General features: G+C 39.1%; 1 protein-coding gene across 1 annotated transcript in view; it reads left to right on the top strand.

Moving 5' to 3' along the window:
* Positions 1–16,522, top strand: part of eif3ba (eukaryotic translation initiation factor 3, subunit Ba) — a 64,503-nt gene extending 47,981 nt beyond the window's left edge. Inside the window, exons 12-19 of the mRNA XM_020509582.2 lie at positions 1,399–1,521; positions 5,503–5,581; positions 7,455–7,593; positions 8,354–8,479; positions 9,738–9,815; positions 10,662–10,770; positions 12,603–12,721; positions 16,050–16,522. Of these exons, the coding sequence (XP_020365171.1) occupies positions 1,399–1,521; positions 5,503–5,581; positions 7,455–7,593; positions 8,354–8,479; positions 9,738–9,815; positions 10,662–10,770; positions 12,603–12,706 (758 nt within the window). The 3' untranslated portion in view covers positions 12,707–12,721; positions 16,050–16,522. The remainder of the gene's footprint in view (positions 1–1,398; positions 1,522–5,502; positions 5,582–7,454; positions 7,594–8,353; positions 8,480–9,737; positions 9,816–10,661; positions 10,771–12,602; positions 12,722–16,049) is intronic.
* The last annotated feature ends 7,655 nt before the right edge of the window (positions 16,523–24,177 follow it).

Here is a 24,177-nt window from a genome sequence, read left to right as displayed (position 1 = left end):
CAACATTTAAAAGACATTTGGGTGGATACATGGATAGGAAAGGTTGAGAGGGAGGCTAAACGCAGGCAAATGGGGCTAGTTCAGTTTAGGAGACCTGGTTGACACGGACAAGTTGGGCTGAAAGGACTTTTCCTTGCTGTTTAATTCTGCGACATTTGGTGAACAGAACTGGACACAGTCGTGGTCTAACCCAAATTTTACATAGGCTCAGCCTTACTATGTTTGTATTTGTATCCCTATTATGAATCTCAAGTTCAGTCATGCTTTGCCAAAGATATATGCATCCTCGGGTCTTTTCTCCCTCCACTCTTTAAAGCTCACGGTGAAGTTTATGTTGCCTCTTCCCTTCCTTTCCCTTCTGCCAAAATGCATCACTTCATGCTTCTTTGTATTAAATTGTATCTACCTGTTCTGCAGTACTGTAATTGACCTGTCGCAATGAAATTATTGATGTCCTCCTCACCGTGAACCACATCTCCAAAGTTTGGGATTGTCAAAAATTTTGTGCAGTGGTTCTACCACTGAGACTTAGGGAACAGTAACGACTACCATCCCCCACTCTAAAAATTCAACTATTTAGTATCAACTATTTATGACCTACTATCCTGTAAGGCAATATTCAAACTAACACTGACAAATTTCTCTTCCGTGAGCCATAATTTTGTTAATCAATCTTGTATGTAATACTTTCTTAAAATTCATTTAGACTGCAGCTACTTCTTCCCCTTTAGCAATTCTTCACTGTTACTTTTTCAAAACAATTCAATTGGATTAATCAAGCATGGTTTTCTGCCTTTTTACAACACATGTTGGCTCTCCTTTATTAACTCAAACCTCTCCAAGTGTTTGTTTATTTCTTTCCCTGCTTATGGTTTGTAAAATTTTACACTCTATTGAAACTAACTGGCCTGTACATACTAGAAATGACCCTCTCTGGTCCTATTGTAAAGTTGCTGAAATTGAAATACCTGCTGTTTTAAATTGCAAAAATGCCTTGCACTGTTTTACTAAAATACTTTATTTCAAGCTATTGGACAATTTTTATTTGGCCGCAAAATTTCTATGAAATAACAAAAACGGCTATGCATTAATCTAACACCTACCACGATCTGTTTAGATTTATTTAGATAAGGGGAAGTGTGCTTAAGTTTTAAAAGGGAGTATAAAATTGTAGAGATAGCAAGAACTGCAAATGCTGGAGTCAGAGATAACACAGTGTGGAGCTGAAGGAAACAGCATCAGAGGAGCAGGAAAGTTGCTGTTTCGGGTAGGGACCCTTCTTCAGAAAGTATAAAATTGTATCCTTGATTATACTTTTTAAAAACCTGAAATTGTTAGTGGATTTTACTTAAATATTGTTTTATCAATGTGTTTTTTTTTTCTTTTGCATTATGTCAGAGGGTATTATTGCTTTTGCTTGGGAACCAAATGGAAGTAAATTTGCAGTGCTACATGGAGAGGCACCCAGAATATCAGTATCTTTCTACCATGTGAAGAATAATGGCAAGATTGAACTCATCAGTAAGTAACTCCCCACTGGAATTTTGTTGTAATTGTATGGTTTCTTGTTTTGGTTTCTCCAGCAAGTACTGGTTACTCCTGCACTTACCCTACCTTTCATAATCTCATAAAAATCTCTACCATCTCACCACTTCCTCAGTTGTTGAGAAAATATAAACTCTGTCAACTGCTGCCAGTTTTACACAACAAACCTGAATATGAATTATATCACATGGTGACGCTTATGCCTGTTGATGGACAATAGCAAAATCATGACTCGGAACCATCTGAAAAAAGGCTTTAGTCTAAATCCCAAGTTGCTAAAACAACCACAAGTTGTAAAATGGGGCACAACTTAAACTTGCATGACTGAGAATGTTCAACATTAATAGGCACTACGTTAAATAAATGCAATTTTATTCATCACCACTGCGTTTCCTGATAAGTCTGTTTCTTCTGTTCTCATATCATCCTTCTTTATGCTTTCTCCAGTGCTTCTATATCCTTGTTATGTTATGGATACTCACTGAGGTTCTACACGTGGTTAACAAAATCTCTACTTTTCAATTAAATTCTTTTAGAAATGGGCTCAAAGCAATTCATTGTGAACAATTTGAGATCTGAAAAGGGGTTTATACAGGTTAAGTTTTTTTCAACCAGACGTACTCTGTAGCGTCTTAGTGCCTACTTAGTGTGATGGGAGTGGAAAATTGGATTACAGTGCGCCATGGCTTAAATATACATGGCGCTCCAGACAAATATATGTAGCTTTTACTAAGAAAAATATAGGCACTTAAAACTCTCGACATGTTGTGAATGTTACATTGATCTTTCTAAGTTGTCACAGTTCTAAACTTTTACATCCGCTCATTCACTGTAATAGGAACTTCACATTGAAATGTTAAACAAAATGCAATCTTAACTCAAATTTAATTGAGTAATAGAATCTATTCATGTTTTCTCTTTTTGTGTAACTCATTAAAACGGAGTCAGAAATTTCTGGGTTCAAGGTCCAATTCACGGCTTCAGCACAAATACAATACTGCAAAAGTATTGTAAATTCAGAGATGCTCATCTTTTGGGAGATAAGTTGTTGATAATTTGATTTTGTTGAGGCCCCCATCTGCCCCCACCCCCTATACGATTTTGAAGAGCAATAGGTGGAACGGTAGATTGCAAAAGGGAGACCAACAGTTTGAGTTTTTTAATTAATTTGTCAAGAAGTTGGCAAATGGAGTACAAGAGTTTTCTGAAGAAGGGTCTGGTCCCGAAGCGTCGGCCTTCCTGCTCCTCTGGCTGCTGCTTGGCCTGCTGTGTTCATCCAGCTCTACACCTTGTTATCTCAAATGGAGTACAATGTAGGAAAATGTCAAGTTGTTCATTTTGGAAGGGAGAACAATTATTTAAATGAGAATAACCACAATGTTGTAACACAAAGGTAATTGTGCACAAACACAAAAAGGCAGCACCATTAGAGGGAATCGGGATGGCTAAAGTTAGCCCTTATTTCTTGGAGGGGGAGGGAGTATTGAAGTAGAGAAGTCTTACTGTATTTATACAATGGTGAGACCACGTCTGGAGTACTGTAAACAATTTGATCCCCTCATTTAAAAAAAAATCCATTCATTTGGAGGCATTTCAGAGAAGGTTCACTAGGATCATCCCTGATATGGACAGATTGTTTTATGAGCAAAGGTTCAACAAATTGGGACTCAAAAGAAGGGGTAATGCATGCTTGCCTGAATCAGTTGGGATATTGAGTATGAAAGTTGGCGAGTCATGTTGCAGCTGTATAAACCTTTAGCGAGGCCACATTTGGAGTACTGTGTCCAGTTCTGGTCACCACATTGTAGGATGGATATGGAGGCTTTCAAAAGGGTACAGTTAGCTTTACCAGGATGTTGCCTGGATTGAAGAATATCAGCTAGAAGGAAAAGCTGAACAAACTTGGATTGTATTTTGCTAGAGCGTCGAAGGCTGAGGGATGCCCTGGTAGAAGTATATAAAATTGAGGTGTGGCTAGGGTGGGTAGTTGGAATATTTTTCCCCAGGGTGGGAATGTCATATACTGTGGGGTGTAGGTTTTACATGAGAGGCAAAAGTTTAAAGGAGATGTGTGAGACAAGCTTTTTTTTACACAGCGAATGGTAGGTGCCTGGAATGCGCTGCCATAGGAGGTAATAGAAGCAGACACATTAGCAAAGTTTAAGAGACATTTAGACAGACACATGAACAATAGGGAATAGAAGGGTGCAGACCATTTGCAGGCAGATGAGATTAGTTTATAATGGCATCATGATTGGCACAGACATGTTGGGCTGAAGGCCCTGTTCTTGTGCTGCGCTAGAAGACTGAGGTGATCTCATTGAAACATATTAGATTCTTTAAGGTCTCAATAAGGTTAATGCTGTGAGGATGTTTCCTCTCCTGGGAGAATCTATGACCAAAAGGCATAGCCTTAGATAAAGGGGTGCCACTCTAAGACTAAGAAGAAGAGGAATTTCTTCTGAAGGTTGAGAGCCTTTGGAACTCCTTGGAACAGAGCTGTGGGGGCAGAGGTTTTGTGTATATTTAAGGCTGAGCTAAATATTTTCTCGATCAGCAGGGGAATTGAGGGTTATGGGAGAAAAGGCAGGAAAGTGGACTTGGAGTATTGGGTCGGCCATGATTCTATTGAATGGTGCAGCAGACGCAAGGTGCCAAATGACCTACTTAGTCACAGACTCATTTCAAAACAGACCCTTTGGTCCAACCAGTCCATGCCGAACATAATCCCAAACTAAACTAGTCCCACCCTGCCTGCTCCTGGCCCGTATCCTTCCAAATCTTTCCTATTCATATACTTATCCAAATGTCCTTTAAATAGCCTTGTAGTTGTACCACCATCTGCCACTTCCTCAGAGTTCATTTCACACACCAAACACCCTCTGTTTTAAAAAAAGTTGCCCCTCGTGTCATTTTTAAATTTCTGTCCTGTCACCTTAAAAATTACCCTATAGCCTTGAAATTTACCATCTTCGAGAAAAAGACAACTACCGTTAACTTTTGTCTATACCCTTCATGATTTTATAAACTTCACTAAGGTCACCTCTCAACCTTTTTTTATAACTCAAACCTTCCATACCTGGCAACATCCTGTTAAATCTCTTCTGAACCCTCTCCAGTTTTGCTTTTTCTATAACTGGCCGATCAGAAGTGGACACAGTATTCCAGAAGAGGCCTCACCCATGTCTGAGAAACCTCAATATGACTTCTCAACTCCTATACTCAAAGGACTGAGCAATGAAAGCAAGTGTGCCAAACACCTTTTTAACCACCCTGTCTACTGCTGTTCTTATTAAATGGTCTTCCCAGGGTCGTGGCCAGTATTTATACCACAATCAGCATCATTAACTAAAACTATCCGGTCGCATTAATGTTCTGGGAGTGTGTTATGTGCAAATTACCTGCCACATGTCCTGCATTACAATAGTGACTATGTCTCCAATGTGTTAATTGTGAAGCATTTTAAGATGCCTAGTGACCACAAAAGTCACTTTAAAAGCAAAACACTTTTTACTTCACCATTATTCTGTTAATTTGCCAGAAGGAAAAAAAGTAGTTACCTCTGGGCTTGATGTTTGAAATCTGGCCTGAAACATTTTCCTGTTGAGCCTGCACACACACTGCTTTTCCCACAAAAGCAAAACAAGAAGTCAGAAGACAAGCAAAACTGATATATATCAACCATATACAGGAGCCTGTATGTGTTCAACATAATTCATTGCTGCTTTAATAGCAACTAATCTGTTTCCAACAGATGTTAATCTTCTGTGTCGGTAATGCAGTAGATCTGTTGGTATTTGTTATAACTACTGTGTTTGCTATCTACAGCAGTTAGACATTCTAATCATTGCAGTTATTTGTTTATGTTACGGAAGAAACAAATGAGTTAAGGATGGTAAATTAATAGTTACTTCAATCTGTAGTGGCAGAATTGACATTCTCTTATTTTCTTAACAGAAATGTTTGATAAGCAGCAAGCTAACAGTATCTTTTGGAGTCCACAAGGACAATTTGTGGTACTCGCTGGTCTAAGGAGGTGAGTGATGGTGTGGTATTTAATATGGGGTGTGAGGCATTCAGATCACGCCTGTTATTCCTGGTAAGTCAGACTTCTGTAAATGGGTATTGTAATAACATTGAGATATCTGCAGGTAGAATAAGGGTGACAGGAAGAAATTACCAATTTGAATGATAAAAATTCTCAACTGTAGTATATTTTGTCTGACATGATGCAAACATACCTTCCCCGAGTCACCCATGAGGCAAAAATACTGATTTTAATAAGGTGTAACTGACAGTAATAGATTAAAAGTTAAGGTGGCTGTAATTCAGAATGGTCCAAAATGATCTGTCACTTTTGTGAGAATGAGAAAAATGTGCTTGTATCTGGTTGTTTTGTTTGTTCAGTACCTATCTTCACACAGTGTGACAGTCAATGGAGAAAACTGTAGGAAGGAGTTATTCTTGTTTTGTTTACAACCCGTATAGCTAGTCACTCAGTTTTGTATTCCTGCAGCATTCTCAAATCTGATTTGTGGTCTTCACTTTGAAAGCTTGTTGAGATTCCCATCAACCAATTAAAAAAAAGTTGACATTAGTGAGCACTAACCAGTCCAAGTTGGTATGTTTTTCATGAAAGAAGAATTTGCATTTATCAGGACCTTATGGCATCACAAAGTGCTGCATGGCCAATGGAATACTTTTGAAGTGTGATTGCTTGTAATGCAGGAAAGTACTATAGATATAGTTTTGGTGCATAAGGATCTGGGGCCAGACTTTTTTTCCTAGGGCTGATTTTGGATTCTTAGTTTACTTTTAAGGCTACTTTATTTTTACCTCTTTACATTTAAATTCATTTATTGGGTAAAGCAGTCATTTGCGACATCATCTTCTGCATTTCTGTTGATATAAGACCTATTTGGGCACACTCGGAAGCAGAATAACAGTTCATCAAACTTTCAGTAAAAATCAAACCTCCATGAAGCTTGAAATGACAACACAAAGCATTAATTTTCCAGACACCACAGTGTAATTTGGCAGAAGCCAAAACTCATAAGTTGACTGTAAAAGCCTTCTTTGAAAATAACACACCCCTACACACCCTCTCCAGGGTCATAACGTCACAGTATGTGCATTTCCTTTGCAGAAGCACCATGCTGAAATATTTTAATTGGGCACTTACTATTGTTTTTACAAGATCTCGGATGTCAATCCCGGATTTAAATTTAACAATTTACAGAGTATTCATTACATTATGTCTGCAGCCTTAAATTAAAGGTTCTACGTTAATTTCTAAGAAATTCATTATCTCGGTGATTTCACATTTTCCTGCTCCTAGTTAACTGAATAGTCCTTCGTTGAGAGATTTAAAAGTGTTTTTCCTTACAGCTACTTCTCTTCCCCTTTGCAATCTTATTCTCCCCCTGTTTGAATTGCCCCTTGAGGAGGGAAAGAAAACTGAAGCCACTTCTTAAGCCATTTCTCCATTTCTGAAGAAGGGTCCAGACCCGAAACGTCAGCTTTCCTGCTCCTCTGATGCTGCTTGGCCTGCTGTGTTCATCCAGCTCTACACCTTGTTATCTCAAATTCTCCAGCATCAGCAGTTCCCACTATCTCTGAAGCCATTTCTTCCCCTCTTTTCCTTCCTGGCCGTCCTGATAGACCTTGCTTGTTGTTGCCTCTTGCTTGCCTAATTGTTCATAGCACTTCCAAGCTGTTTCTTTCTCACAGTTACTACATATAGGCCCACCAGTGAATTTTCTCTGGTCATCTGTATTTTGTTTATCGGGGTCTTTCCAGTATGAAAATACCTAGAAGGATGGAAGTGAACACATGTAAACTTAATAAAAGTACTAATGCTCTTCAGACATGAGTGTCTTGTTCTAAAATAAAATATTTTGAATCTCTAGCATGAATGGTGCATTGGCATTTTACGACACGTCAGATTGCACACTGATGAATGTAGCTGAGCATTATATGGCTTCTGATGTTGAATGGGACCCAACAGGACGATATGTAGTAACTTCAGTATCATGGTGGAGTCACAAGGTAACATTAATATACTTGTCTCGATGTCAGGATTCCAAATCTCTACTAGACTGGGATGAAATTAGCATACAGCTGAAGCTCTTTGTGTTTATTTAATTTGAATTCATGAGTCTTTACCAATCAAGCCTTGAATAGCCTATTCAAGTTTGAACACTGGTTAATACTTTTATCGTTCTTCTACACTGCATCCTGTAGAAACATGGTGCAAAACTGTACGCCAACTGCCATTGGGGTCACATTGTACTCGCCCCATAAAGTTACTCGATTCAAGATGCTGAGAGTGCTGCAAAAAAGAAGCATAAATGTTTCTCTTTTTAGAATGGGGATGGGCAAGGAATTGATGGCTTTGACTACTCTCAATTCTTCATAGCGTGCATTTTGAAAGTTGCATCAGCAAAGATCAGGGAACAAATACCTGCTTGGCCTTGTGCATGAGCTGCAGGAAGTCTGGACAAGGTATATTTGAGATGGCCAGAAAAGGAACAAAAACAAATTGCTGTAAAGACTCCACAGGTCTGGCAATATCTATAGGGAGAAAGCAGACTTAATGTTTCGAGTCCAGTGACAAAAACATTAACTCATTAATTTTTCCTCACATCAGTGCTGTCAGACCTGCTAAGATTCTCCAGCCTTTCTGTTTTTGTTTTGGAGCTCCAGCAGCTGCAGTTATTTGTTTTATTTCAGTGTTGAACAGGATGTCTATTCTACACCACTTGGGACAAATGTGCTTCTGTCTGTTTGTGTTTTGGATATATCTTAGGTGGATAATGCATACTGGATGTGGACTTTCCAAGGACGTCTCCTACAGAAAAACACCAAGGATCGCTTCTGCCAACTGCTGTGGAGACCAAGACCTGCAACCCTGCTCTCGCAGGATCAGCTCAAGGTATGTCACCAATGCTAGTTTGTACAAAATGAGGCTAAAAAGTTCCTATTTAGCATATTATAGTACTTTGAAACTCCAAAGATTTATTTCTCATGGGTATCAATACCATGAAAATACAAATATCTTGCCTGCATTTTACCTTCATTCTAGGTTTAGTTGGAATACTTGTATGTTGTTAGGATATATTTTCCATATCTGCAGATTTTAATTAAAACCAGGCAATCCACTTTTTGTACCATTTTTCATTTGCTGTTTGTAGTAATTTATCAGTGTTTGGCACTACTTTTGAGACTCATTCTTTACAGGAGGGGTTCTGCCCCTCTATCTCTTTCCCATTCCCGCCACGAAATTTTGATGAAGTGGTCATTCTGTTCCTTAAGCCAAATGAGTGTTGGCAGGTTACTTCAGTGGGATGTCGCAACTGAGCTTCATTCTGTCCTCACTGATGTTCCTAAGTTTTATGTTGTAGGTTGGAGATCAAAAGAAAGAGTTTTAGCCCATTACATAAACACAGTATTTTGTGGCACCTTAGTAATCAAAGAATCGTGGAAGCAGGCCATTTGGCCTATCGAGTCCTCACTGATTAGGAGATAGCAAGGACTGCAGATGCTGGAGTCAGAGTCAATACAGTATGGAGATGGAGGAACACAGCAGGTCAGGCAGCATCAGAGGAGCAGGAAAGTCGACATTTTCGGGTTTGCACCCTTCATCAGGACTGACTGGAGACCATCCCACCCAGACCCATCCTCCTACCCTATCTCTGTAACCGTATATTTCCCATGGTAATCCACCTAGCCTGCACATCTTTGGACTTTGGCAGGAAACCAGAAAGCACCCAGAGAGGAACCACACAGACACTGGGAGAAAATCCATGTGGAGTTTGCACAGTTGCCCTATGGTCCAGTCGAACCTGGGGGGTCGTGAGGCAGCAGTGCTAACCACTGAGTGACTGTGTTGCCCTAATGTCCCTACTTCTGAGCCAGGAGGCCAGGTTCAAGAACCATCTGCTCCAGAAATGTGTCAAAATATCTAAGAATAATTTGGCTATGTTCACGTTAGTTTGACGTAGGTGGGAAATTGAATTTGTGCCTATTTATTTTGCTGCCTTTGTCAGCTGCAATAAATTTTTTGCAATTTAAAAATTTCAGTGTTTTCATAAAACATTTGCAATATTGCTTTCCATGCACAAGTAAGAATGCATGCGTCATTGAAATAATTTACATCTCTTGATTAATGTATACATGTTTAATTTTTCCAGCAAATCAAAAAAGATTACAAGAAATACTCAAAAATATTTGAACAGAAAGATCGTTTAAGTCAGTCTAAGGCCTCCAAGGTAAGTAAGTAGTTTTGTAATAATCATTAAAAATCACAAATCCAAAGTTAAATGCTGTACTGGCAGGAGACTTGACTTTTAAGAGGAAGTAAGTCAAATTTGTAGAATGGAACTTGTATTCTAACAATTAAAAAGGGTAAATTACTTGTTAAAGGTGAAATGTAACATTTTCTTGACAGGGCTCTTGTTTACTTAATGCTTTAAAGATCACTGCTGGAATTTCCTTTCTAACTTGTGATTTTAACTAAATGTCTATAGCTAGTCTTCATACATTGGATATCAGGGATCTTTCTAGAGACAACTGTTTAAAAATAAAACCCTGTTCCTTTGGTCAATTTAAATTTTCATTCTGTGGGAACCTTGCATGACTCGATCTTCAGTGTCTCACACAATTGATACAAACTTAATCTCAATGTCTTGAGTTTCCTAATGCTGTAGGAGCTAATAACTCTGTAATTGTCATCAAATGTAAGCTCAACTCCCTAACCAAAAGGGAAGTAAATACTTTAAGACTTGTTCAATTAATTTTCTTCTCTACAGCTGAATTTTTAAAAATCTCGCTTTCTGTAAATATTAGCTTTGGGTAACAGTGGAAGACCAGTTTTATCAATTCAGTCATCCATTCAGTACCTCCCAGTTTCAATTTGAACATATATAACAGGCATCTGAACTGTTATGAGTTGTGCTACTCCTTTCATTCAGTTATTCTTTGCAGTCCTGGCAAAGTGCAAATTCTTCAGATTCTTAATGGAGTGGTTGTAACTGCAAATTTGACATTTCTGTTCATCCCCATTTTCTTGTGTTTAAAAAGCAAATGTATAATGGTTCTGACTAATGTTCTTTAAGGAATTGGTAGATAAGCGACGCAAGATGATGGAAGAATTCCATAAATATCGTGAGAAGGCCATGCGGATTTATGCAGAGCAGAAACCCAAACGTCTGGAGCTACGAGGAGGTGATTTGCGAGTATTAAATTTTATTTGTTGTCAGTTAAACCATACAAACACATGAACTCCTGTAGATTGAGGCATAAGTCAACCTTTTTGAAGCTTCCAAAAATCCTTCCAGAAGTGTGGGTAAATCTTGACTTGTGTACCAAGTAAATGTGTGAAACATCAGTGTAGCAGGATGACCCATTTCTGCTTGTTGGTCGCTCTGTGAGCATGTCTTAAAAGGTTGGGCGTTATTTTGGCAATACGGGCCATATTGCCTGTTTGACCCCATGCCTGGTTTATAAAGCAAGTATAATCTCAACTGCATCTCTGAACTTGCACATCATTGATCTCGATGTTTTAAGTATAGCCTTTAAGTACACAATTATGCAGTTACCTATGTTTTTTTTAATGGATGTAAAGAAATTAGGGTTTCTAAAGTATTTAATGTTTGGAACCTTGGTCAGACTACTTGTTCAGATCATCTCAGTATTCCGTTTGGCTACTCTGTATGCTGATTGAGCTTATATTTTTAAAAGCAAAACTCTTGTGAAAATTACATGTTATCCCATTGGCAACACCGGTGGCCAAGGTTATTCAAAAGGTAAATGACATACTTGCCTTCATTAGCCGGGGCATTGAGTACAAGAGTTAGCAAACTATATTACAGCTATATAAAACCCTCATTAGGCTGCGTTTGGAGTATTGTGTTCAGTTTTGGTTGCCACACGAGCAGAAGGACATGGAAGATTTGGAAAGAGTACAGAGAAGGTTCACCAGGATGTTGCCCAGTCTTGACGGTATTGGCTATGAGGAACAGTTAAAAAGACTAGGATTGTTTTCACTGGAAAGATGGCGACTGAGAGCAGACCTGATACAAGTCTACAAAATTGAGGGGCATAGTGAGGGTGGATAGTCAGAGGCTTTTTCCCAGGGTTGAACGTTTCGTTACAAGGGGGCACAGGTTCATGGTGAGAGGGGGGAAGTTTTAAGGGAGAAGTGTGAGGGAAGTTTTTCACACAGAGAGTGGTAAGAGCCTGGAATACACTGCCAGAAGAGGTGGTGGAAGCAGGCACGTTGGCAACATTTAAGAGGCACCTGGATGGTTACATGAATAGGGAGGGAATAGAGGGATACGGACTGAACAAGGGTAGAAGGTTTGTTTTTTAGATTAGTCAGGGCATGATGATCAGCATAGGCTTGGAGGGCCAAAGGGCCTGTTCCTGTGCTGTACTTCACTTTTTTGTTCTCTCTTCCTCGTTCTAACCTGAAGTAAGAGCAGTGCTCATTGTGAAAATGTCTAGAAAAGTGTCCTTTTTTGAAAGGAAAATTCTATACATAATAAAATGTAAATCCAGTAAATTGATCTAACAAGATTATAGGGAGACAGCGTGGTTTATAGTATAAAAGGAGAGTTTTCAATGAAAATAAAATCACAGATTGGAGCAGGTCAGCTGCATCAGGACCTAGATCATGCTCTGGCACTGGGAACTTGTATCTCTTGGACCAGAATCCCACCCAGAATTGTATTGATTAGATTAAGGTTACTTTGTTCTGGCTAAGACTTCAAGATGGCATGAGCAACTTTAATTTAGTCAATCATCACAATTTCCAATGTGATCGTCTAGTTTCAGATGGAACAGAAATACAAGATTAGTGCAATAGAAAGTAAGGCTGCTGCAGGTGTATCAGTTAAGCAAAATAGATAAAACACACCAAGTGACTGTGATATGTTTGATTTGGGAATGCTTGATATTTCATGCTGAGATTCTGAAGAGGAAAATTATTTGTTTCATTGCAATAAAATGTAGATGAATGCAAACTGCTATTAAAGTTTTTACTCATCACCTCACAGGTGTAGACACAGATGAGTTGGACAGTAATGTTGATGATTGGGAAGAAGAGACTGTTGAATTTTTCGTCACAGAAGAAATTATCCCTGTTGGAGATCAGGAGTAGTCTGATAATATACAGGTAAGATCCTGTAGTATCATAACAGATGGGAATAGCTGCCCCAAAAAATTGCTGCAACCAATTAAAACTTATTAAGCACAGATTTTGGATACAGTTTATTTTGACTGGAGATCAAACCTGCTTCAAAGCTTGAAAAATGTTTTTTCACATGGTGTATTGTCAGGGACAGAATTTTGTACGTTTCTTTACAACCAGAGATCAAGATATTTTGAGAGTTGTGTGTTTTCTTATCCTTAGAATGGTGATTCCAATTTAAATAACCAGCAGCAAGCTTGCTACTGACTTCAAATAAAGCTTATTATGATCTTTCACTCATCCTGGAAATTTAAAAGCATCTTTCACTTCATGTTTGCACACTAACACACATACAGATTAGGTACACGTGAAAGCAAAATTAAAATTTGAAACTATTTCAGTCATTTTCATAGCAGGCCTTTGATTTCTTAGACAAGTGGATGTTTTTGTTGAAATGAAGCTCTTGTAGAGCAGAGGATTCTAAGTGGTGAGTTTTCTTGAACTCAAATGGTAAATTTGAATAAGTAAAGGCAGTTCCTTCTACTTACTACCTTGGCTGCACAGTTGACTTGCATTAGTTCCTTGGCTGTTCTGATGAAACTTTTCTTTGCAAGGAGTTTGGTTATTTTAAAAGTAAGCAGAAAACGGTTTTCCCATGTGCCTTCCACCAGTTCAAAGTTATTTTTCTTTTATGGAATATGATGTCTCTAGCAAGGCCAGTACTCTTTTTTTTTTTTTTAAAACCCAATCCACAGGTATATTAGAACAGAATGGCTTGTTGGGCTGATTCAGGGACCAGTTAAGAATCAACTACATTACCGTTGATCTGGGTCATATGTAGATTAACCTGACAAGGCTGGTAGATTTTCTTCTCCAGAAGACATTTGTGAGCCAGGTGGGTTTTTGCAATAACTGATGGTAGTTTCATAATCACTACTACTGGGACCAGCTTTCAGTTCCAGGTTTTCATTATTTGAATTGAAGTTTCATCAGCTGTTTCAGCGAGATTTGAACCAATGTCCCCAGAACATTAGTGTGGGCCTCCAGGTTACTAATCCACGGATATATAATACTACTTTACCACTGCCTTCCTATCCTTTTTCAAATAAGATGTGTGGTTGGACTGATTATAAATCATCTGTTATGACTTGACAATTTGAAATTCATTCTGGCTTTGGATGAGGTGCTGTCATAATACAGTGAAAGGCCTATGGAATCCACTTCACATTGGTCTGTAACACTCGTGTTCTGCGGTTTCTTCTATAGTGACATTGAATAAACAAATTGGTTGCAATAAAAAGCTCTTTTTGATGGATAATCCTTAAACATGGATTGTGAATTTTTTGGATATCTGTGAATTACTTATTTTTGTGAAATATTTAATTTGTTAATGGCTTTAGACTCTGCATTGTCTTAAGTCTCAAGGCCAAATGGTTGTATGATGGGCATTGACCACTTCTGTACAGTGTTCAACATTTTGAAGAATTCTTTGAAAGTTCATAATACACTGAGGTACAGGTATTTCTGCTATAATGCGTGTTTTAGTAATGCAAATTGACTAATGCAGTTCATGAATAGTGTATGCTGTTTGGATAACGCGAACTTTCTGCTGTACAAGTACAGCAATTTTTTATAGTGTGATTTTCTAGTGTGAGGTTCACACAAGAATGTAACTATATTGCGTTATAGGAGAACTACCTGTATTTAAATAAAATTTCATAATTGAGAAATTAATTCTGCGTAGTTCAACATTTAGGAAATACAACTGCTTTCAATGTGTTTTCAACAGAAATTGCAATTGTCGCAAAGACTTTTACAATCCAGGGGGTCCATTTTGATCTGTAATCACTGTTGTAACATTGGTAATGCAGCGAACAAAACTCCAGGAACAGCAATAAAAACATGAATAGGTTTCTTTTTATAGAGATGTTGGTTAAGGATAATCATTGGTGAGGAAAACTAATTCACTTTCCCTGTTCTTAAAAGTAGTACTATGAATCTTCTATGCCTACCTTGTTGGTGGATGTGACTTTTTAATGTCTAGCTTGCAAGATGGCACTTCCAACCATTGTAGCAGACAGTGGGTGCTGCGTTTCGTTTTACCTGGATTTGTGATCACTGCTCCATTGGCTCATTGAAGGATAGGGATTTTATTTTGGAACAATTCACAAGCTAATTTGGTATTTTGCTACTTTGATAGGACGAAAGAGCATCTAAAGAAATTTCTGTCCCATTTTTGAGCAGAAGATTCTTCACTTTGATAATGTTCTATTATAGGAACAACACATTTGAGCAGCTTTAGTTTGTTGTTTTAAGATCTTTGAATTGTGGTGACATCATAGAGTCATAGAGCTGTACAGCATGGAAACAGAACCTTTGGTCCAACTCGTTCACGACAACCAGATAACGTAAATTAATTTAGTACCATTTGCCAGCATTTGGCCCATATCCCTTTAAACCCTTCCTATTCATCTACCTATCCAGATGCCTTTTAAATGTTGTAATTGTACCAGCCTCCACCACTTCCTCTGGCAATTCATTCCATACACGCGCCACTCTCTGTGAAAAGTTGCCCCTTAGGTCCCTTTTAAACTTTTCCCCTTTCACCTTAAACCTATACCCTCTTGTTTTGGATTCCCCTACCCTGGGGCAAAGACCTTGGCTGTTCACCCTGTCTGTGTCCCTCATGGTATTATAAACCTCTATAAGGCCACCCCTCAGCCTCCCAACACTCCAACGAAAATAGCCCCAGCGTACTTAGCCTCCCGTATAGCTCATACCCATAACATCCTTGTAAATCTTTTCTGAACCCTTTCAAGTTTCACAACATCCTTCTTATACCAGTGAGACCAGAACTTAATTCAGTATTCCAAAAGTGGCCTAACCAATGTCCTGTACAGTCGCAACATGACCTCCCAACTCCTATACTCAATGTAGTGACCAATAAAAGCAAGCATACTAAATGCTGCCTTCACTATCCTGTCTACCTGCGACTCCACTTTCAAGGTCAATCCTATTTTTCTGTCATTTTTGACATTTTGCAATATTATAGTGCCACCTAAGTGATTTATCAAATTTCAATTCCCCTACTGCATTGAATCACAAAAGAATTGGGTCATGGACATTGGAAGTAGTTTTCCCTCCTGCCATACATGTTGTTTCTGACTATAAATGTAAGTCTTTGTTAAAAATTGACTTGTGCTTTGGAGTTAAAAAGTAATTTTTAGAATAGATATGTACGTTTTAAGGTTAACAAGTAGATGAATTTATTATCTCTTTAAATATATACATTTACAAACTTCTTTTCCTCCAGTGCTGCCATATCTTCAGTTGAAGCTGATTTCTCTTTCGTCACCTGGAACTTGATCTCTACATTTTGGAAGTTGAATGTGTTCCACTCTTGCAAAAATCATCACAGTGCCTTTAACTATATCAGTTCTGCAGTGGTGATAAAGACACTGCCTCCACTTTTAACAACTGTGAAATCATTTCACTAAATAGCAGCAGCTCTGCAGTTTACTTTGTGCTACTGTCACTGATCACTGTGGATGCTGTCTGTGGCTGGTGTAAGTATATTACTGAGGCACTCAACGTTTCCTGTAGCCATGGGCTATTTTTACATCCATGGTAAATTAACACAGCATTTTGTATGGAGGAATATTGAAAACACAATATGGGTTAACACATATTTTAATGTGCAATTACAGCACTACAATGGACTGTATCCTCCTCCATTCAGGTTATATTTGACTTCAAATGGGATAAAATAAAGCTTAGTATCATTGATGTTTTGCCTGTGTATTGATTATTGCTTTAAATACTTCATTTATCTAAAGAAAACGGGTTGAATACATTGACTTCAAGGCATTTTCAGCAGTCTCTTGTTTAGCAGATGATATGACAGACCAATTGTAGCAGGTAATTTTGCATTCCACCAATCTGCTGTATCCCATACACGTTATTTTCTTTGCGTCATAGTAAGCCTTGAGCACATGTTCATTCGTCTGTAAAAACAGCTAGCAGAATACCCCAAGGTGCTGTGCTGTGCTTAGAATTCTAAAATTAGACAATTGCTGCTTTGTGGTTTTGACAATTAGGGATGTTGTAATGGACATTAAAACTCCACTAAAGCTGTGCACTTATTGACTGGGCAGCTTCAATCCAATTATTGATCTGTCTTCAGATTGATTCTGTTTGTAATGTTAACTAATAAATCCCTTTGGAGCGACCCTGTTAAATTCACAGTGAGAATTTACTGAATTTTACAAAAGGAGTAGTGTAGCAATCGGATTACTTCAGAATTTAGCCTGCTACAATTATTATTTTTAGTTTAATTGTTCAAACCTAACTTTACAGTAGAGTGTTCTGGTTAGCTTAATATTTTATGGAATCTAAGTACAAGTACAATTCTTATACAAAACTAATCAGAATGACAAATCAAACATTGTGAATAATGCATACCTTGCACCAAAGCTCCTTTTTATGTCCCCAGACTGCATCTGCACACTTCTTGCAGCTTGAGGAAAGGGAGTCTAAATTGATAAAGCAATGTACATTTTTGGGATATCTCAATTTTTTTTTTTCTCCATTCTTCTGTTCATCTTCAGGACAATGAAGTAGAGCTGGAGGATTTTTTAAAAACATGTCTTGATTGGTGGATGTTTAGGAGGGGGATTTGACATTTTTATTGTTATGCTGGAGACCACATTAGACACTGCCGAATGCAAGCCAAAAAGTTAGAGTTCATATTCTCATAAGATGTGAAAAAAGTTTGGGGAACTGCTGACGTGAACGTGTTTATTGTTTACAGAATTTTTAACAAGTTAAATGAGCTGATCTGTACTAATGGCAAAATCTGAGAATGATCAATACAATCAGTAAAAGAGAAATCAGTCAGTACTGCTTATAACACTTTTTTTTTAAAAATCAATTGTACTATTGATCCTGTAGGTTTTCCATAAAGTGGAAGAGCCTTCCAAAAAGGCTCTGTTCTCTTCATTCTTTCTTTTGTTTTTAAAAAGGCAACAGCTGCTTAACTTGACTCTTCTCCAGTATGCTTTTTTCCCCCCCCCCCCCCCCAGTACCTTACGACTGCAGGATATGTTTGGTTGGCCGAGCATGTTTCAATGTGTTCAGCATCTTATTGTTAAATTGTATGTGTTTCGTTATGCTGAGAAATAGCTAACTATATTTGTATTTTGGATTAAAGCTAAATATTTTTAAAATTTAAAAATTTGCAAAGATTGTAATGGACATTATACAAACTGTGAGGCCATTTATACTCAAGTATAGTATGGTTTCAAGGTATTATTTTTGGAGATCCTTAAGACAGAGGTGCAAGGAAAAGCTTGGATTTACTTAGCACCTTTAGTGACTGCAGGTGTCTCAAAGTGCTTTACCACTAATGTGGATTGTTTTTAATGTAGAAAATGTAGCAGCCAATTTTCAGACATCAATGTGATAATCAAATAATCTGCTTTTCAGTGTTGGTTGAAGGGCAAAATTTGGCTGAGTCACCAGAGAGAATTTCCATGCATTTTGAATGGTGTGGTGACATCTTTTTAAAGTGAGAAGCAATGATGGTACACTGATTTTGTTTCATCTTCCAGGCTTGAATATAACTCCAGCCTGGACAAGTAGGTGAAAGTCTCTTACATAGTGATTGTAAGGGGCATCCAAAGAAATTAATTTTGGAGCATCATCCAGTTCATGACAGGCATAAGTCTACATACAAAAATGGCCATAATTCACTGTAATCTTTGAGAAACTGACCACTGGTGTTCCTTTCAGATTTGTAGGAGTTAACCACAAGCACTGTTATGTGCCATCTTGAATGTTAACACCGGATGAAAAGCAGTGAAGTGTTCCTCTCCCAGGTGCTGGCATCCATCACCTGGATGTGCACAAAATTCAAAAAAGGAGGAGAATGAATGAAATGTCACTGATTGGATCTTCTTGGAAATCAGTGCACTGTAGGAAAATGGAAATATTAGGATCACCACAGTGGGAAAGCTACATTTAAAATCTTGTTTGCTAGCCTTCTCAAATTTCACTATCAGTGATAGTAAATGCCCCTCTTTTTTTGCTACATCATTACACAGTGCATTAAAAATGTCTTCTTAAACCGGTGTACATATTCCCAAATATGTCAAATGCAACTCAATCTGCACTAGTAAATTCTCTATTTGGAATAATGGGAAGTGTGCAAATCAGATTTATCCACTTTAACATTAGGTTTATTTGTCTATGGAGCTGCAAGCACAGTGTCTCCAATACTGTATTTACATTTTTCTGTATTGTTGACTTACCAGGACATTATCCGTGTCACTGTGTATGTGTATTTACCAATAAAAACATTTTCTGCTGCAATAAAGCTGTTGTTGTTTTGGTTAGGGGGCAGCTTTTAGCGTTAGCGTAGCGAGTTCCTAGAGTCCATCAGTATTAGCATTGTTGCATTCTTCAATGCGCAGTTAAACTCCGATCAGAAACTTAACATTCTGAAGAAAGTGGAGACTTTATAGTATTGAACTTTCAAGTTATAGTATGAAATAGTGGGGAAAATTGATGAATGTTGGAGTCTTTTAAAGTGCCAGCCTCTATGCCAAAAGTACCAGGAAGACGATTAATTGGTTTATTACATTTAATTGGTCTTTGATCTGGGTTTGAATAATTTAGAAGCTGGATATTAATGAAGAAACAAAGCTACCTATGGGATTCTGATGGAGTTATGCACCTGAAACATTAACCATTTCCTCTCTCCACATGTTTGATCAACTGTCAGCTTTACTGCATGAGTCTGGTAGCTATCCTTTTTAGTGGTAGTCTCTGTGCTCAATAGGTTTGCTTGCTCATTCAAGAGAGAGGACTGGTGGTGGTTTTACCGGAGGGTCACCACGGCCTCAGGCGAGGGGTGAGGATGACACGACTTCATAGTAACCTAGCCTGGTGTAGGAAATAAACCGTTAGCGTCAGTTTGCATTGCAAATCGGCCATCCAACCAACTGAACTAATCCACAACGGCCCTTTCTTCTCTTTCCTTCCCTATTGCCCCCTCTCTCTCTCTCCCCCCCCCCCCCCCATTGTATTTGTAACACACGGACCATTCAGCCCAACCAGGCTATGATTCAAATATTATAGGACAACCCGTCACCAACTTCTTATAATATTTCTCCACCCATTACTTTCATGTATGGGTGTTTCGCTTCTGAAATGCAGCATTGTTCACCTCAGCTGTTCCGTGCGACAGCAGATTCCACATTTTAAGTACATGCTGGGTTGGGAAGTTGCGAACTTACCTCCCAAGCAATTTTGTCCCAAACCACTTTGACCTGCTGCGTTCCTCCGGTTCCACACTGTATTGACTGCCCTCCTATTTTTTCCCCCCACCTTTCAGCGTCTACCGGGAGGAGGCGGGGGTTGGGTTGGTGTTGGGAGAAATGCTCCTGGATAGTCTGTTTGCTCTCGCCGCCCTCTCCTGCTACTTCATAAACGCTCTGCCTTTTTTATAGTCGGGAGTTACCTCCAGTCTCTAACTTGTGGCTCCGCCTTCTGTTATAAACATTGACTGACGCCTCTGTTTCCTTGGTGGCTATTGCTAAGGCTCTGGCTGTTACTGGGGAACTACCTCCCTCCCGAGTTTTTGATTATTTGTTTTTCAGAAAGTTTTTTCGCGGCGGGGCTGCTCGCTTCATTGGGCTGGCGCCGCCGTTGTATTTTCGGGATGTGTGAGGATCTCTGTTAACTCAAAACCAACACCGAACAATTGATGTGGGACCGGGACTCAGCGTTTCAGCTTTCACAGTCAACAGGGGGCCGTCCTAGAATTGCAGACCTGGGGGACGAAGGAATGGAAGAGGGTAGCTGGAAATTTTGGGGAACAGAATCTCCAGAGTCATGAAGGAGCTGGAAGGAGAGTCGAGGATTTGTCACCAGCTCACGGTGGGTGCAGAATAGTTTGTGGGGCTGATTAAAGTGACATCTGTCCTTTTGCTAAAATATCACCTCCAAGGCCCTCTTGTGGCGCAGTGGTAGTGTCCTGGACACTACCCGAGGGGCTCGGGTTCAAGTCCCACCTGCTCCAAAGGTGTGTAATAACATTTTTGAGCAGGTGGTCAGGACAAGCTGCTATCATTGAAAAGTGGTCTGAAACTTCATGGAGGTACCTGGGTCCAACTTGTTGATGCATACCTGCCAAACCAGATAAGCCTGAAGCAAAACCTGAGGCTGGAGTCAGAGCTAAGATTAACCGGAGTTGTTTGGCGACAAGAAGGGAATCGGAGGTTAGCAGGATAAGTACAAGAGATGTGTAGGGTGAAACATGATCCCTGAATGTTGGGACCATAGCAATGACACGCAAAGACCGGACATAAGTAATGAAAATTAGGCACCTGCCCTGGAGCTTTGGTTAATTTTTGCTTTGCAACACTTTTTCACAAGATTCAATTGGTTTTCCCAGTGCCCATGATCACGTGGTTTGGATTCAAGTCAACCCTGCAAACCATGAAGGTTGCATGTTGGGGGAAAAAACCCAACTACTGAGAAAATAGCTGAGCTCAGCTTGAATACAGAGCTGTGGTGTGGTGCTGAGTCCCTGGGCACTTGTAGAGTTTCAGTTCTCAAACATTTGCATCTGTACATCACATAAGCAAACCAAAATGCCCTGCACAGCTTCTTTCAGTCTGACCAACAGTAGCATCTATACTTGCAGAAATATAACTAATTCACTGCTTTTTCACTACTAAAGGTAAAACAGATTATATTTCTAATGGAAAGAGATGCCTATGGGTTTTTTTATGGACTGTGGCTAATTCCTTATAATCATATTTTTTTAAATTGAACACCATTAGTAAATTGTTAAATCATCCAGAATCAAAGGTATTAACATGTTTGCATCGTAAAGAGAGCACATTTATTTGAAACATCCTAATGTGTTATAAACTCATCACAACCATCTTCAGAGAAACAAATGCTTAGAGATGACTCTGATTAATATGGATGCAACATTATTCTGGCTAATACCAATAAGCAGAGACTCCCACGAGTAATAATTGGATAGTGAGGCCTTCACAAGGAAAATAGTTGGCTAGGCAGCGACCCTTACAAGAGTAATAGATGGATCAGCAGAGACCCTCTCATGAGTAAAATAAGCAAAGGAAATTGGGATTAGCATGCCTTTTTTCTACTTATGACTTGATGGGCCAAAGGGCCTTTTTCGCACTTGATGAATCTATAATAGTTGAAAAGACAGTATTGCAAAGTGCTTGTTTCACCTGCTTGTGACTATGTTTAGGAGGGGAGAGAATTATTGAGGAAAACAGATACAAATGAATGAATTGTACATGGAAATAATTGCCTTGATGGCCTGAACAGTTTCACTATGTTTTGTTCATGTTTTTGAGCTTTCAGAATTAATCAAGCAAATCATAAGAGAGGGAAACCTGATTTATATCTTTGTCTTTCAGTTCTTAAATACTTTGCTGCTCACAACAGCCACCAGGATAGATTCCTAAAAAGGAATGAGAATAAGGCACTAAGACACGAATGAATATGATTTGGTAGCCATTACGGAGACATGGTTACAGGATGGTCACGACTGGGAGTTAAATATCCAAGGGTACCAGACTATTCGGAAGGACAGACAGGAAGGTAAGGGAGGTGGTGTAGCTCTGATATTCAAGGACGCCATCAGGGCGGTGCTGAGAGACAATAGGTTCTACGGAGAATGAGGTTGAATCTAAGAGGAAGAAGTCACTGATAGGTGTAGTCTATAGACCACCAAATAATAACATCACATTGGGGCAGGCAATAAACAAAGAAATAACTAATGCCTGTAAAAATGGTACGGCAATTATCATGGGGGATTTTAACCTACATGTAGATTGGTCGAACCAGCTCGGTCAGGGTAGCCTTGAGGAGGAGTTCGTTGAGTGTATCCGTGATAGTTTTCTTGAACAGTATGTAATGGAACCAACGAGGGAGCAAGCTATCCTAGATCTGGTCCTGTGTAATGAGACAGGAATAATTAATGACCTCCTAGTTAGGGATCCTTTGGAAGGAGTGATCACAGTATGGTTGAATTTAGAATACAGATGGAGAATGTGTAGATAAAATCCAATACCAGGGTCCTGTGCTTGAACAAGGGGAACTACAATAGAATGAGGGAGGACTTGGCTAAAGTAGACTGAAAACAAAGATTTTATGGTGGGACAGTTGATGAGCAGTGGAGGACTTTCAAAGCAATTTTTCAAAGTGCTCAGCAAAAGTATATTCCAATGAAAAGGAAGGACTGTAAGAAAAGGGGTAATCTGCCATGGGTGTCTAAAGAAATAAGGGAGGCTATCAAATTGAAAGAGAAGGCATACAAAGTGGCCAAAAAACAGCATGAAACTAGAAGATTGAGAAAACTTTAAAGGTCAACAGAAAGCCACAAAAAGAGCTATAAAGAAAAGTAAGATAGAACATGAGAAAAAACTAGCACAGAATGTAAAGACAGATAGCAAAAGTTTCTATAAATATATAAAATGAAAGAGAGTGGCTAAAGTAAACATTGGCCCTTTAGAGCATGAGAAGGGGAATTTAGTTATGGGATATGATGAAATGGCCGAGGCATTGAACAGGTATTTTGTATCGGTCTTCACAGTGGAGGACACTAATAACATGCCAGTAATTGACAAAGAGACGAAGGTAGGTGAGGACCTGGAAACAATCATTATTACGGAAGAGGTAGTGTTGGGCAAGCTAATGGAGCTAAGGATTGATAAGTCTCCTGGCCCTGATGGAATGCATCCCAGGGTACTAAAAGAGATGGCGGGAGAAATAGCAGGTGCACTGGCGGTAATTTTCCAAAATTCGCTGGACTGTGGGGCAGTCCCAGCAGATTGGAAAACAGCAAATGTGACGCCACTGTTTAAAAAGGGAAGTAGACAAAAGATGGGGAATTATAGACCGGTTTGCTTAACCTCTGTAGTGGGGAAGATGCTTGAGTCTATTATCAAGAAAGAAATAGCAAGGCATCTTGATAGAAATTGTCCCGTTGGGCAGACGCAGCATGGGTTCATGAAGGGCAGGTCATGCTTGACAAATCTTTTGGAATTCTATGAGCGAGGTGGACAATGGGGACCCAGTGGATGTGGTGTACCTAGATTTCCAAAAGGCCTTCGACAAGGTGCCGCACAAGAGGCTACTGCATAAGATAAGGATGCATGGCATTAAGGGTAAAGTATTAGCATGGATAGAGGATTGGTTGACTAACAGGAAGCAAAGAGTGGGGATAAATGAGTGCTATTCTAGCTGGCAGTCAGTGACTAGTGGTGTGCCTCAGGGATCGGTGTTGGGACCACAATTATTTACAATCTATATAGATGATTTGGAGTTGGGGACCACATGCAGGGTGTCAAAGTTTGCAGATGACACTAAGATGAGTGGCAGAGCAAAGTGTGCAG

The sequence above is a fragment of the Rhincodon typus genome, chromosome 21, assembly GCF_021869965.1.
Source record: "Rhincodon typus isolate 14 chromosome 21, sRhiTyp1.1, whole genome shotgun sequence".
NCBI classification, from domain to species: domain Eukaryota; kingdom Metazoa; phylum Chordata; class Chondrichthyes; order Orectolobiformes; family Rhincodontidae; genus Rhincodon; species Rhincodon typus.
Note: the sequence above shows the minus strand (reverse complement) of the source record. Positions and strands in the feature narration are given on the sequence as shown.